The 12,913-nt window shown below is 43.8% G+C and overlaps 1 protein-coding gene across 5 annotated transcripts in view; it reads left to right on the top strand.

Annotated features, from left to right (window-relative positions):
• Nucleotides 1-12,913, top strand: part of LOC110953519 (myomegalin) — a 51,995-nt gene that overhangs the window by 27,938 nt on the left and 11,144 nt on the right. For 4 of the 5 annotated variants that reach the window (XM_022197572.2, XM_022197570.2, XM_022197571.2 and 1 more), the window contains 25 exons: nucleotides 704-841; nucleotides 939-1,058; nucleotides 1,142-1,234; nucleotides 1,361-1,585; nucleotides 1,690-1,848; nucleotides 1,945-2,046; nucleotides 2,604-2,741; nucleotides 2,937-3,116; nucleotides 3,265-3,459; nucleotides 3,565-3,747; nucleotides 3,831-3,947; nucleotides 4,032-4,106; nucleotides 4,227-4,330; nucleotides 4,454-4,596; nucleotides 7,061-7,182; nucleotides 7,297-7,472; nucleotides 7,555-7,867; nucleotides 8,578-8,776; nucleotides 8,894-9,010; nucleotides 9,123-9,373; nucleotides 9,475-9,689; nucleotides 9,898-10,015; nucleotides 10,121-10,238; nucleotides 10,355-10,409; nucleotides 12,479-12,726. In XM_022197572.2, the coding sequence (XP_022053264.2) occupies nucleotides 704-841; nucleotides 939-1,058; nucleotides 1,142-1,234; nucleotides 1,361-1,585; nucleotides 1,690-1,848; nucleotides 1,945-2,046; nucleotides 2,604-2,741; nucleotides 2,937-3,116; nucleotides 3,265-3,459; nucleotides 3,565-3,747; nucleotides 3,831-3,947; nucleotides 4,032-4,106; nucleotides 4,227-4,330; nucleotides 4,454-4,596; nucleotides 7,061-7,182; nucleotides 7,297-7,472; nucleotides 7,555-7,867; nucleotides 8,578-8,776; nucleotides 8,894-9,010; nucleotides 9,123-9,373; nucleotides 9,475-9,689; nucleotides 9,898-10,015; nucleotides 10,121-10,238; nucleotides 10,355-10,409; nucleotides 12,479-12,726 (3,904 nt within the window). The remainder of the gene's footprint in view (nucleotides 1-703; nucleotides 842-938; nucleotides 1,059-1,141; nucleotides 1,235-1,360; nucleotides 1,586-1,689; nucleotides 1,849-1,944; nucleotides 2,047-2,603; nucleotides 2,742-2,936; nucleotides 3,117-3,264; nucleotides 3,460-3,564; nucleotides 3,748-3,830; nucleotides 3,948-4,031; nucleotides 4,107-4,226; nucleotides 4,331-4,453; nucleotides 4,597-7,060; nucleotides 7,183-7,296; nucleotides 7,473-7,554; nucleotides 7,868-8,577; nucleotides 8,777-8,893; nucleotides 9,011-9,122; nucleotides 9,374-9,474; nucleotides 9,690-9,897; nucleotides 10,016-10,120; nucleotides 10,239-10,354; nucleotides 10,410-12,478; nucleotides 12,727-12,913) is intronic. The other variant, XM_022197569.2, reaches the window with a different exon arrangement.

Below are 12,913 nucleotides of genomic sequence, written 5' to 3'. Positions count from 1 at the left end.
TCTCTCTGAATTAGATATTTTTCCATAATAAGAGCATGTGATCTTTGTGCACGGACTGAAGTAGGTTAGATGTGGGGAGATATTAAGACAGAGTGACTCCCCTACTGGCCTATTTTCACTCTGAGCCCTTGAGGCAAAGTGATCCACGCAATGTCAGACCACCCAGTCGCCTCACCACTGGTTGGCTACTACAGTAACACTATTTTATGATGTGTTAACAGTGTCATTTTGATCTGGAAAGAAAAAGAAAAACCGAAACAACAAACATTTATTAAATGAATCTTTTTAACTGCACTATACTACAAGCTAATTTTAGTGTAAATGAGTGCATGGGCAAACACGTGAGGAGATTTTCCTCTAGTTAGTGAAAGTTGGAAGCGCTCTGGTTATGTAAAGATAACCAGAGCACAGAGCACTTTAGCACATTCACTCATGCATACAGATGCTCACAAACCACTCCAGCAGCTCTTACCTTCTCATAGCTTTTTACAAATTACACACATGAATGAGCAGATGTGTATTTTGTACACACAGAGTATTACACAATCCACTGTGGTGGTTATGCAGCCTGCAGCCTCTGTATTTTTTATGAATTTAAGCAAAAGAAAAGTTAGAAATAATTCAGTTGCTGGATTTGGTCAGGAGAGTAAGCAGGGGTTGAAAAGTTGAAACTCTCATATTTTCTTTTCTTTACTTCTTACAGAGCCTCGTCGAAGAGCAGCAGAGTCAACTGAACCAGTATGAGTGTGCGGCTGGTCAGTGTGTCAGCGAGCTACAGAAGGCCCAGCTTCAGGTGCAATCTTTGCAGGCCAAAATCCATGAGAGCGAGGCCAACAATATGGTACGCCGCATCAAGTCGCCTCAGATTGGCTGGTTGACTTTATTATTGTGCGTTTGAGGCCTGATGCTAGTCTATCATGTTTGTCTCCATCTTGTAGAAGCTGCAGGAGAAGCTGAATGAGATGGAGTGTGAGCTGCGTTCACTCCGCGAGGCTGCTCAGAGCCAGGAGAGAACCATTCAGGGCCTCACTGAGTCCATTAGCACCAAAGACAGTGAGGTGTGTATTTGTTGAATACTCAGCATGATTATATCTGAACCTGTTCTAAATGTGCTGACACCTGTGATTCATTCTGCTCAAAGGCCCAGGAGCTGTACCAGCTGATTGAAGGGCAGAACACCACACTATGTAAGCTGCAAGAACTGGCCCATCGCAACCAGCTTTCTCAATGCAAGGTGAGACCTGATGGACACAGTAGTGGTGGAAACCTTGATACAGAATCATTCCTTATCAGAAATCCTGTCTTCAAGGTGAAGTCATACTGTCTGTCTGACCTTGGTCTGTGGTCATTCCTTCTGCAGCCTCCAGTGGGAGTGAGTGAGTCCTTGTCGCTGGCCCAGCTGCAAGGCGAGCTGGTGGCAGTGCAGAGCTCCCTGTTCTCCCTCGGCCTGGAGCTGGAGTCCAGCCAGAGGAGCCAGAGACAGAGCCAGAGACAAGGAGACGACCTGTTGAGGTTTAAAGACAGACTCAACTCTGATCTGCAGGAGGCGCTACAGCACAGGGAGGTCACCGAAAAACACAACCAGGTTAGTTAGGGTGGTTGTAAATGGGTGAGCAAACCAAACAACTGAAAGAACTCTTGTAAGCAGGAATGAGGCAGCACGTTTAACCTCTAGTCTTTCTGCTGCAGGACCTGCGCTGCACCCTGCAGAAAATGCGCTCTGAGCTTCAGGCTAAAGAAGCAGCTCTGAAGGAGAGCGAGGCTGAGAAACACACTGTGGTGCAGGGAAAAGACAGCAGCATCGCACAGCTCAAGCGCTCTCTGCAGGACAAGGAGCAACAGTTACAGGTGACAAGCATAATCCCACACACTTTGCATACATATACGCAGATATACATACATGCAGAGATTTCTGATCCTGACTAAAAATGTTCATATCTGTAGGAGTACTCAGACATGTTGGAGTCAGCAGGAAGCTCCAAACCAAGAGATGCCCTGCTGGAAAAACTAAGGGAGCGAATTAAAGACCGAGACAGAGCTCTGGAGGTAAAACACATGTACTGTACATTCATATATACACCAGGGATTTGTGGCAGCTTGGTAGAAATAATGGTACAACCCAAAAATGCTTTTAATGCTGAAAACATTGTTTCTCAGCCACTGCTCCAGCTGCTTCACTGTACCGCTTACGTGGGACAGTACAAACTGCAGTGCATTTGGTGCAGGGATAGTAGACAGGCTTTTTATCATAAAATAGCTAAGTGTGCATGTTGCAGCAGTCAGGATCCAGTGCTGCACAATAATGCAAGCTCCTCATAAACCAATAAGTCAGCATACAATAAAGTTTCATCACCGTTATAGTAAAATATCTTGGGAGTTGTTACTGTGCAGCAGTAAGCATAAAAAGCTCTGATTTTACAGTAGCTTCTTCATAAATGAAGTTTAATTTACATAATACAAATTCCATAATCTAATACATTTGATTTATTTTCTCTATAAGGAATTAAGCACCGCAAATGTCCTTATTTTTGCTGTTAACCACAATACAGTATGCTGTCGAGAACATGATGAAGTGTGATTTCCTCCCCCTCTGCTGCCCACAGCGCTCCATCGATGAAAAGTTCCACTGTCTGGAGGAACGTGAGGGGCAGGTGAGGACGCTGCAGCTGGCCCTTAGGGAAAAGGAGCGAGACCTGGAGAGACTCCGCTGCATTCTGTCCAACAATGAGGAGACCATCACGGTACGCTCCTTACAAACATATCAGAACTGCCCATCCATGAAGTACGATTGTTTGAGAAGAAAAGACCAGATAAGAGTCGCTTTGTCACCCGATTCTGGTCAGAAATAGACAGGTGGTGTGGTGGGTGCATCTTGTTAACAGTAAATGTGGTGGTATATTTGTCCTTTTGGTTACACCTGTGATTTGGACCAACAGAGCCTGGATGGTTTGGGGCGAAGCAAAGAGCTGGAGCTGGAGCAAGCAGCAGAGGCCTACAGGAACCTCCAGTGGCTGAAACAGCAGGTTGAAGAGAAGGAGAGAAGCACTCTGAGAGAGAAAGACGGCATCATTAACCAGCTACAGGCAGCTCTGCAGACACGCAGTCAGGAGACACAGGTAACACACACATACAGGCCTCTGTTTTCACGGCTTCAAATGAAAAGCCATGCCCATGTAGGCAAACCTGTGTTACTTGTTTCACAAATACAACAGGTGCGCTGACACTGCTCTTTCTGGGTGTCTGATGATTTGTGTTTGCGTGCAGGATCTGACAGCCGCCCTTGTTGCCAGAGTTCAGGCCAGTCCCTCTGAGGTTGTAGAGGAGCTGAAGGCTCGGCTGGCTCTGAAAGAGAAGCTCTTCCAGGAGCTGTTGTCAGATCGCAGCCGCCAGTCTAATGAACACCAAGCACAGATCCACGATCTGCTCAGTACTCTCAGCTCCAAAGATCAGTATCTGCAGGTAGGCCGTGTGCCTGGCATGGAAGTCGATATGGGACTGCATCTATTAGCTAATAGATTTGTGCCCAACTATATGCCTTCAATCTCTTTGCTCTTTCTCTGTCAGGACTACTCCTACAGGCTTTCCTTAGTAATTAATGAGCGGACAGGACAGCTGCAGGAGCTCCGCAGACAGCTGTCACTGAAAGAGCAGGAACTGAGTGAACTGAGACGAGACAAAGAGAGGGAGACCGAAGGAGAGGCGGAAAAACTGCGATGTCTGCTCAAAGAGAAGGAAGCGTTTATCAAGGTAGGTGACAGTGCATATCCCTTGGCCTTTGAGTCTGTGTCTCCTGTCACCTGATCTTCATATAATATTGCATCACTGTACAGGAGCTGATGCAGGCCCAGGAAGAGGCCATGCAGCCGCTCTCTAAGGAGTATGAGGCAGAAATGAAGACTCTGAAGGAGGAGATGCAGCTGGTTCTGAAGAAGGAGATAGAGGCTCAGGTATCTGTGTGGACATTCAGATCATACACAAAACAGTTTTTATTTTTTAATTTCAAGTCATAAGTTTGTTTTCTCTCCTTGCAGAAAGAAATCTCTGCTCTGCGTTTATCTTTAACTCAGTCGGAGGGAGTTGCCAAAGAAGACAACACTGATTACCAAGTAGGGCTTTGCTTCTTCTGTGTCACTGAGACAATGTTTAGGCCTTTGTGCTAATTAAGAATGACTAATTTTAATATATATCTCTGTCCTTCTCAACCATACCTGCCACTGTGATACCAGTGTGTGCTGGAGCAGCTAGTGTCAGAGTACAACAAGCTGAATGAGGCCCTGAGGGCAGAGAAGAGATTATACCAAAATCTCACTCACATTCACAAGAGTGACAGGTAGGAATGTTGCACCCAGGTCTTTTGTGAAGCCCAGAATCCTGTCAATACACCAAGTTAGAATTTTTTTTGTGTGTTTGCTATAAAGAAACCCTTTTTGTTTCCCTCTTTTTGACTTTGCAGCAGCTCAGAGAAGACCCAGGCCCTCCACACTGAACTAGATTCTGTTCAGGCACTCCGTGGGCAGCTGGAGGAGGTCCTGGCCAGGACCCGTAACATGACCCTGGTGCTGGAAAGGGCAGCTAAAAGGCAGACTGACTTTGGAGGTGGGAATGGGCAGGGTCCAGCCTCCAGGGCTGCAAGCAGCACTTGTCACTAACGCTCCTTGATGCTCTGTCTGAACATGGCACCACTGAGTCACACTGACACTCTTAATGTGAGATGAAGCTGTCTGTAACCACTAATGGTCAGGTTTGTAAAGAGTTAGGGTCTTAAAGTGAATTCAATGACATGCAGTCCATTTGAAGTATGAATTTTAACCATAATCTGACCTTCAGTCTGCAGGCAGCTTCGTCCAGATAGCTCAAGCACGACTCAGTGTTCAGATTAACCTTAACGGTGTGAAGTGGAAATGCGCAACGCAGAGTTTTATTTATTAATATATTTTGTGAGCGTGGTGTGAAAAAGGTTTTATATTATTTTTGAAAACTGCCTGCAAATTGCTTTGTAGTTTGATTGTTCTGTATTGCCATTTCTGTGTACCGTCTCTCACCAGTGTCACTCTTCCAGCCTTACTGTCACAGTGAAGTTACGTCTTGTGGAGAAACTCAAGCTCATGCCTTACAGTGAAACGTCTCACCATCCATCTTTTGTTTTATATCATCTGTTTGTCAAGAGGATGTACACACTTAACAAGGGCCCAAGATACTGATTTTAAAAGATGGCCACGTTACTTTCCTTTAGTTCGGTGTTAGCCTTGAGCTTCAGCCTTTATACACAGTTTTATGAACCTGTTCTGCTCTAGTTTTAGTCTAACAGATATGCATGAAACAGAAGCAGAGCCACAGTAGATGTACACTGGTAGGTGCACGCTGATTACTTTAAATTAACGCTATGCTGACTTAATATTTGCATAATTTTCAGTAGATCTGCTTGTCAGTTGAGCAGGAAAATATAATGTTAAGCCATTTTGCAGTCTGCACAGTGCTCTCTATTAATCACTGGAGATGTGAATGCCAGAAGTAATACGTGCACATTAAATATTTATGTTGGGTAGAATACATTTTCCAGGGATTTGTGCCCCAATCTTTCACCTAGCCTCAGAGATGGAGTCGTTGTCAACACTTCTTTTTTGTATTTTAAATGCATCACAAATAAACATGTGCTGGCTTTTTGTCAAAAGCACTTCTGGTATGGATTTCTCTTTATTGTGTTTAATTGGGAATTTTGCTTTAAAAATGTCCCAAGTGTGAAATTCCCCACTTGGTCCTTAATACTCCTTCCTTCCTTTCCCCAGATATTAACCCACAGTCTGTTTTATATTTCCGAACCATTACCAAAGTCTTGAGTTTGTCTTGTTTGTCCCAATGTACAACTGTATAAGAACACATCCTATAAATGTGTTGAAATGCCACAAATTCAAATGTGAACAACATGTAAACATCAGCATCAAATAATAATGCATATTACAAGACATATCCAGTCCAAATGAGTTTATCTTCATGTTCCTGGTCCCTCATGCATGAGATTGTGGCATGATTTTCATGTTTGCATGGCTGTTCTGCTGCAATGCCCAGTCAGTTATTCACAGCTCAACAAATAGGGACGCTTGGGTGTCCTTTCTCTCAATATCCCTGATATTTTTGAGGACACAAAATGAGAACACTGGTTTAAAAAAAAAACCTCTTTCCACATGACCCAAGTATAAGTGGTGACATTATGTAGTGCCACAGAGTGTAAACAGGGCCCCACAATCACCAGTTTAGCTTACAGAGCACATTGTTCAATCAATAATAGCCCAACGGTTTCGCTCCATGAATTCCCTGCCCTCTCTCTAGCGGCACAAAGACATTAAGTACATTTAACTTTCATACCTGGGTGGAGACATTTCAGTAATTAGGTGCCATTGAACTTTCCCTCCTACTGATATAATCCTATAATAAGCCCCAGCAATGCAGTGAGGAACTGTAGCTACACACCCACAGCTTTGCTTCAGGCACAACACTGCACATACATGTGTGCTATGTGGTGTGTGTCTGTTGTGTATCATGAGGCCTTAAGCAGCTTCCCTTTAAAAATTCCTCTAAGTCATTTTCCACTGAACTTCTGGCGTCTCCAAACCAACATGTATTTATGTGTCCCTCCCTTGTTCTTTGTGTGTGTGAGAGTGTGTGTTTATCTTATTTTAGTAACACAAAACACAGATGATTCATGTTGCACAATCACTACTATCTCCTTTAATGTGTTTGAATATGAATTACCCAGGATTAATTACATTTGTATGACTTTTAAGTGCTCAAAGTTAATATGTATACTCATTCGTAGTGGGCTGCACCACCAGCTTGAGTGTGTTTTTGGCTGCCAGGGTCTGTATGACATAACGTTTCCCTTCAGTCCCATGACTGCCAAAGTGGTGATTCAGTGCAGAGGCAGAACTATGGAAAGAATGGCATATAGAGTGGATACTAGGGCGGGAGAGACGTTTAAAGTGGAAGAATAGGAAGACGAACGGCTTAAGATTTAAAGAAAAGATCTACAGATATTGACCTTAAATGGTTATTGTGTTTCCAGAGCTCAGCACAGAGGAAGAAGAGGAGGAGGGAGACGATGAAGATGGCAGCAGTGACGAGTTCACAGACAGCATAGAGGAGGATGACGACAACGTGACGACCAGAAGCTTGACCACTGTTCAGGTAAAATACTACTTTCCTTCGTGTATTCCTTTAAATTCATGCAGTTAGTGACTGTGAAGAGCGTTCAGAAAACCTCGTGACTTAAATAGAAGAATTTTTCCCATGACTTTTCAGGCACCTATGAAGGCTCGTGGACTTAATAGTGTTACCGGACAGCTGGGGAGGGGGTTCTTGTCCCAGAGAGCTGATGTAAAGCAGCTTGAAGAAGCAAAGAAGAGACTTGAAGTCGAGCTTGAAGAAGTAAAGTCACAACTGGAGAGGGATGGATACACCTCTGTGGCTCAGATGAGGTAAATATGTGACACATTTGTTTTAATGTTGTTGGATTCAGCGTTATTGCTGTGCTTATGGTTCTATCTGTTTTCTTGCTAGGAGCGCCCTGGAGAGGCTGCAGCAGGAGAACCAGACTTTAAAAGAACACCAGGAACGAGCTGGAGGGAAGAATCACCGGAGTCTGAACCGAGAAGAGGAAGAAGATGAAGAGGAGGAGGAGGAGGAAGAAGAAGAGGATCAGGGTATTGAGGAAGAAGATGAGGAAGTGGAAACAACTCCGATGCCGGTGGGGAAGCGAGGCGCTCCTAGTGTTACTCTGAGTGAGGAATCTGGGAAGAGGCACTGCATGAGGCCAAACACTCTGGATCTGGGCACACGGAGCTCACACCATCGCACACACCAGCTTCAGACGGTAAAACATTCTACATTTATGTGACAGTTGCTATTCAGAAAAAGTTGTTAAGGCAAGAAATGAGCAGATGATTTAATGCATGGTGATGGAGAGAGTCCTCAAATTATTTACAGAGTTGACAGAGATGTAACAGCTGGATGGAAGGGGCAATAAATCTCCTAATTAAATTCATAAATAAAGACAGGTAAAGTTATAAATGTATTGGAAGCCAAGTATTACTAGCTATTTGTGTACCTGTCATGAAGTAACATTATAACATCAATAATCAAGGTTACTGCTGTATTGAATCATTTATAAATGAACAAAATTTTTAAACTCTGAAAGAATTGCAGCTGTTTATTTTAATAGATAGACAGATAGATAGATAGATAGATACTTTATTAATCCAGAGAGAAATTTAAGAGCACAAGGTGGTTTGTTGATTTGTTCTCTGTGAGTGTTAATTCAGTATAAAACCTCAGTTTGCTGCTTGTAAAGCAGAGCTCTTCTAAAGCAGCTTCGCCTGTGGGCCCTTCCTCTTGACCTCACTTTTAGTCTCATGATTCTTTATATAAATACCTTGTTTGTGTGCCTGATTTTCCATGTCATAATATTAATGCAGTTAATTCATGTGAATTAAAACACGAGCTCCCATAAGTTAAAATCATTTAATAATATACCTGTGAATCCTCCTTATGTATCGGTGTTGGTTAAACACTTTGCTGTTGCAGGAGGTGGGACCTTCCAGCAGTGAGGTGGGAGCGCTGTGGCAGGGTATAGAGGAGGGTCTCCATGAGCAGGCGACTCGTCTTCGCTCTGATCTGGCTCTGAGCCACCAGGAGAACAGAGAGCTGCAGGAGAGACTGATGGTGTCTGAGGCTACGGTGCACGCTCAGGCTGAACAGCTGAAGGACTACAGGGATCTGCTCAGTGAGTCGCTCTGAACATATATGAAGGAAGGCTGGCATGCAGCTACCATCAACCAAAAAGTAGTTGTTGATATACACGATACATGACTGAAGAAACTTCTGTCTCGTGTCCCTGCAGCGGAGACGTCTGTCCAGCAGGCCAATAAGCAGGTGCAGGTGGATCTGCAGGATCTGGGTTATGAGACTTGTGGCCGCAGTGAAAACGAAGCTGAGAGAGAAGACACCAGCAGCCCAGGTGATCAACGCAGATCAGATGTATCAAAACAGATCATATTATTTCTCTTCTATAACACTCACTAATCTTTATTCGTCATTCATCGGTATGTCCTCATCTCTCCCTCCTTCAGAGTTTGACGACTTGGAGATGTGCACATCACTGTCCCATCATCAGGACTGTGACGGTGGAGGTTGGTACGCTGGAAGCTGCAGAGGTGCTTATGAAATGGGCGATGAGTCAGCGTCTCTCCAGCATCTGGTCCAGGATCTGCGCTCACAGCTGACCCGCTGCCACAAAGTGATTCGTGGGCTGCAGCTACGTGTTCGATCCTTGTCTGCCACCAGCGACTATGCCTCCAGCCTGGAGCGGACACCGCGCAAAGTACTCACTGACTGCTGCATTATCTGCTGACTTTTAGGTTTACTTCAGGTTCAGAGCAGTACCCGTTATACATGTTTTTCTGTTTTATCTTCATCTTCTAGGTAAACTGGGCATTTGAAAGATCACCAGCCCCCAGCGGTGTGGAAGAGGATGAAGGTTGGATGTCTGACAACCAAGGGATTCGCTCTGGGTCGAAGCCCAGCAGGGAGCTGAAAGAACTGATGGAACGGGTTGCGTCACTGGAGGCTCAGTTGAAGAGCACCAGGCTGGAGGGTAAAGGCCAAGCCGAAGAGGGAAAATGTGCCACCTGGCCCGGGTAAGTGGAAAGAATAAAGAAGTGAAAGAGTGGGTTGGGAAGGGCTTTTACTCTAGTTATTACACCTGAATTATCCATAATTCCAATCTCCTCTCAAGAATCATTTATTTATCTAGAATCTGTCCACAGATGCACATGGAGTATTTAGTCAGCAAATAGTCCACAGTCTCTGTTAACAACTGTGGCTGTTTCCTTCCTCTCTTTGTAGGAAGTACAACACTCTGATCCAGGCACAAGCTCGTGAGCTTTCCCACCTGAGGCAGAGGATGAGAGAAGGGCAAGGAGTCTGTCACATCCTGACCCAACACCTGGGAGACACCACCAAGGTGCTGCAAATGCATCTTCATTCATTCATTTCTTAATTTTAGCAAAGATTGAGAAGCTTTAAAGTTCATATTGTCATACTCACACTAACTCTCAACAACTTTCAGGCCTTCGAGGAGCTCCTGCGGGCCAACGACATCGATTACTACATGGGTCAGAGCTTTAGGGAACAGCTGGCACAGAGCACTGCACTGGCACAAAGAGTGGTCACCAAGATTAGTGGACGTAAGGAGCGTCTTCCCATCACAGCCGAACACACGAAACTGACTTTGTTTTTCAATTTGTCACAGTATTTCTGTCCTTTTCCCTCTAGTCTATTTCCTGTTTTATTATTTCCACAGGAGAACGTGCAGAGAGCCATGATGACAAGACAGGCCATGAGCTGCTTGCCTTAAGGTGAGTCAGTTAAATGTTTGTGTGTGTGAATGTAACATGTAAGATGCAGCATTTTTACCACGACTTAGGGTGCGAGCATGATGTGCAAAAAAGTAATTTGTGCACATCAAAACATTCTGAGACCCCCCTCACATGCACATATGGCCGTTTCAAAGATTTGCACTAGATATCAGCATGCAGAGTTCACTGTAGCTGCTGGCATGAACTGTAATGTACCATAGTCTAATCACACATTACGCTTTTGTCAACTGAGCATTGATACCAGTTTACAGATGAGAAGTACGCATTCAGACCCACAACTAATTTAGAATCTTCCTCGCGAGTTACCCACAAAGCGCACAATTACCTCCACAGAAAAACTGTACAAACTTCATCAAGAAAAGACTGCAGTGTCACTCTCAGCACTGTAATCTGTGGACCCTGCTTGTAAGTTATTAGCTTACTTTGCAGACTCTGTTCTCTAATTAGTTTACTCGGTCACGTGACCCGCTGCTGCATGCGAGGAGCTGTCCACATGTCTGCTTATGGTAGGTAGGAGACAGAAGGTTGCTGTTAATCCGCACACAGGCCTGCGCTTTAAGTCGCTTTAGCAAAATAGTCAACTTGCAGGTGTCCTGCCAGGCGGGCTTAAGACGCTCAGTCTTACTGTTTTCTTTAACTGCGGATCCTCGTTCAGTCGTTCCCCGCTGGGCAGCAGACTGTTTCTGGTGGATTTAGTTAAAATCACTTACTTGTAGTTTTCTTTTGACATCTGTTCATGCTCGTATTTTTCTGTCCTGAATTCATTGTTTAATGGCTCGTCAGAACATTTTCCAGACGTGAAAGAAGAACCAAAGATAGCAGAGAATTTTTTGTTGGATTTTCTCTCACTACATTTAACCGCGCTTGGCTCAGGCTGTACCGCATCAAGTCTTGGTCTTTGTTTTCATTCGTCGACTGACTCTCATATGGCTCCTCTGTGGAAAACTATGATTTCTAAGAACAGCTCCATATACAGAGACTCTTTGTGGTCTTTTTCTACTGCTCGGGGTCAAGCGAGAGAGCAAGGCTTTTTAAAAATGCTGCTGGAAAGAGACAGGGAGCTCCTGCTTCGACAGCTGAAACAGTAAGAGAAACTAGCACGTAGTTACACAGGCGTATAAACCATTTAGCATTTGGCTTTCCCTTTTGTGTTCCCTTTAAGCAGCTTTGAACTTGTAAAAATAGTTTTCACTCAGTGTTCAAATGGTCAAACCTACTTTTTATTCTGCCAAATGATCATACTCTTCATGTTTGTGCGTCGTCCAGCCTGGCAGAACCTGAACCTCCACTACAATTTAGACTTTATGGGTGTTTGAAGTGCTCTGTCATTACATGGCTGCAGAAGGTTTGCTTAAAATAATCACAAAGTCTCATGAGACAGAAAGTTCAGTTTTATTTTTAAAATTGCAAATTGTGCACATGTACTATTCTTAATTGTTCATCGTGACAAAAAGGGCAACAGGTATTATATGTTCTTTGAATGCCGAAAATAGCAGCTGGTTTTCCTCTCACCTTTACAAAATTTAATTCCATTCTTTTAGGGCTGCACTTGTTTACAGTTATTTTTGTTGTGGATTACTCTTCGAGCTATTTTCTTTAATATTTGCTTTGTTTATTAAATACCAGAAAATAGTAAAAAAAAAACAAAAAAAAACAAGATCATGTCTTGAAATGACTAGTTTTGACTGCTCAACAATCAATAAATAATTATAAATAACAAAAGGTGTTTACTTTGTAGAATAGAATAGAATAGAATAGAATAGAATAGAATAGAATAGAATAGAATCACTTTATTCATCCCCGAAGGGAAATTCAGTCATCGTGTATGCGTCAAATTTTAATTGAGGAAGCAGGAACTGAAAAATTTCTTATTTATTTCTTCCCTTAGAAATTTCAAAAATTCTTATTCTTGTTATTATTGACAATAATGTAATTTAAACCTAACAAAGACCTCCGCTAGAAACTGTGCTAAGCAGTGCAGACATTTTTCATCAGTACCATCAGCTCAGAATGTAACAGTTGATTCTCTTCCTTGTTTGCACGTGCAGGTTGAGTAAGGAGTTACAGCAGAAAGATAAAATCATTGAGTCGCTCCACACTAAGCTGCAGCAGCGTCCTGAGACCCCGTCCAGCTGCCACGCTCTCTCTGAGACTACCGACCATTCAGACAGGACCTCCCTGGTCTCTGACGAGTACCAGACCAATGAGGACTTGGAGCTGTGCTCGGATTTAGATGCCAGGGAATATCATGAGGAGCACCGGCTGCGGCAGACAGGACTTGGATCAGAACCAGATGGTATTGTTGCCTTTAATCTCTCTGTCTGCCTGTGATCTATATCAGTCTATCCTCTCACCTTCCATTCCCCTCTTCTAGTCTGTCTATTTGTCCCTCCTCCTCCTCCTCCTCATCGCCTCCTCAAGTCTTCCAGCAGTTGTCCCAACATGCTTTGCTCAGCCACTGTGTCTCTGACCAGTCAGTCCTC

This window comes from Acanthochromis polyacanthus, chromosome 9 (assembly GCF_021347895.1).
Source record: "Acanthochromis polyacanthus isolate Apoly-LR-REF ecotype Palm Island chromosome 9, KAUST_Apoly_ChrSc, whole genome shotgun sequence".
NCBI classification, from domain to species: domain Eukaryota; kingdom Metazoa; phylum Chordata; class Actinopteri; family Pomacentridae; genus Acanthochromis; species Acanthochromis polyacanthus.
The sequence above is the reverse complement of the archived record's forward strand: the minus strand, read 5'-3'. Positions and strand labels throughout refer to the sequence as shown.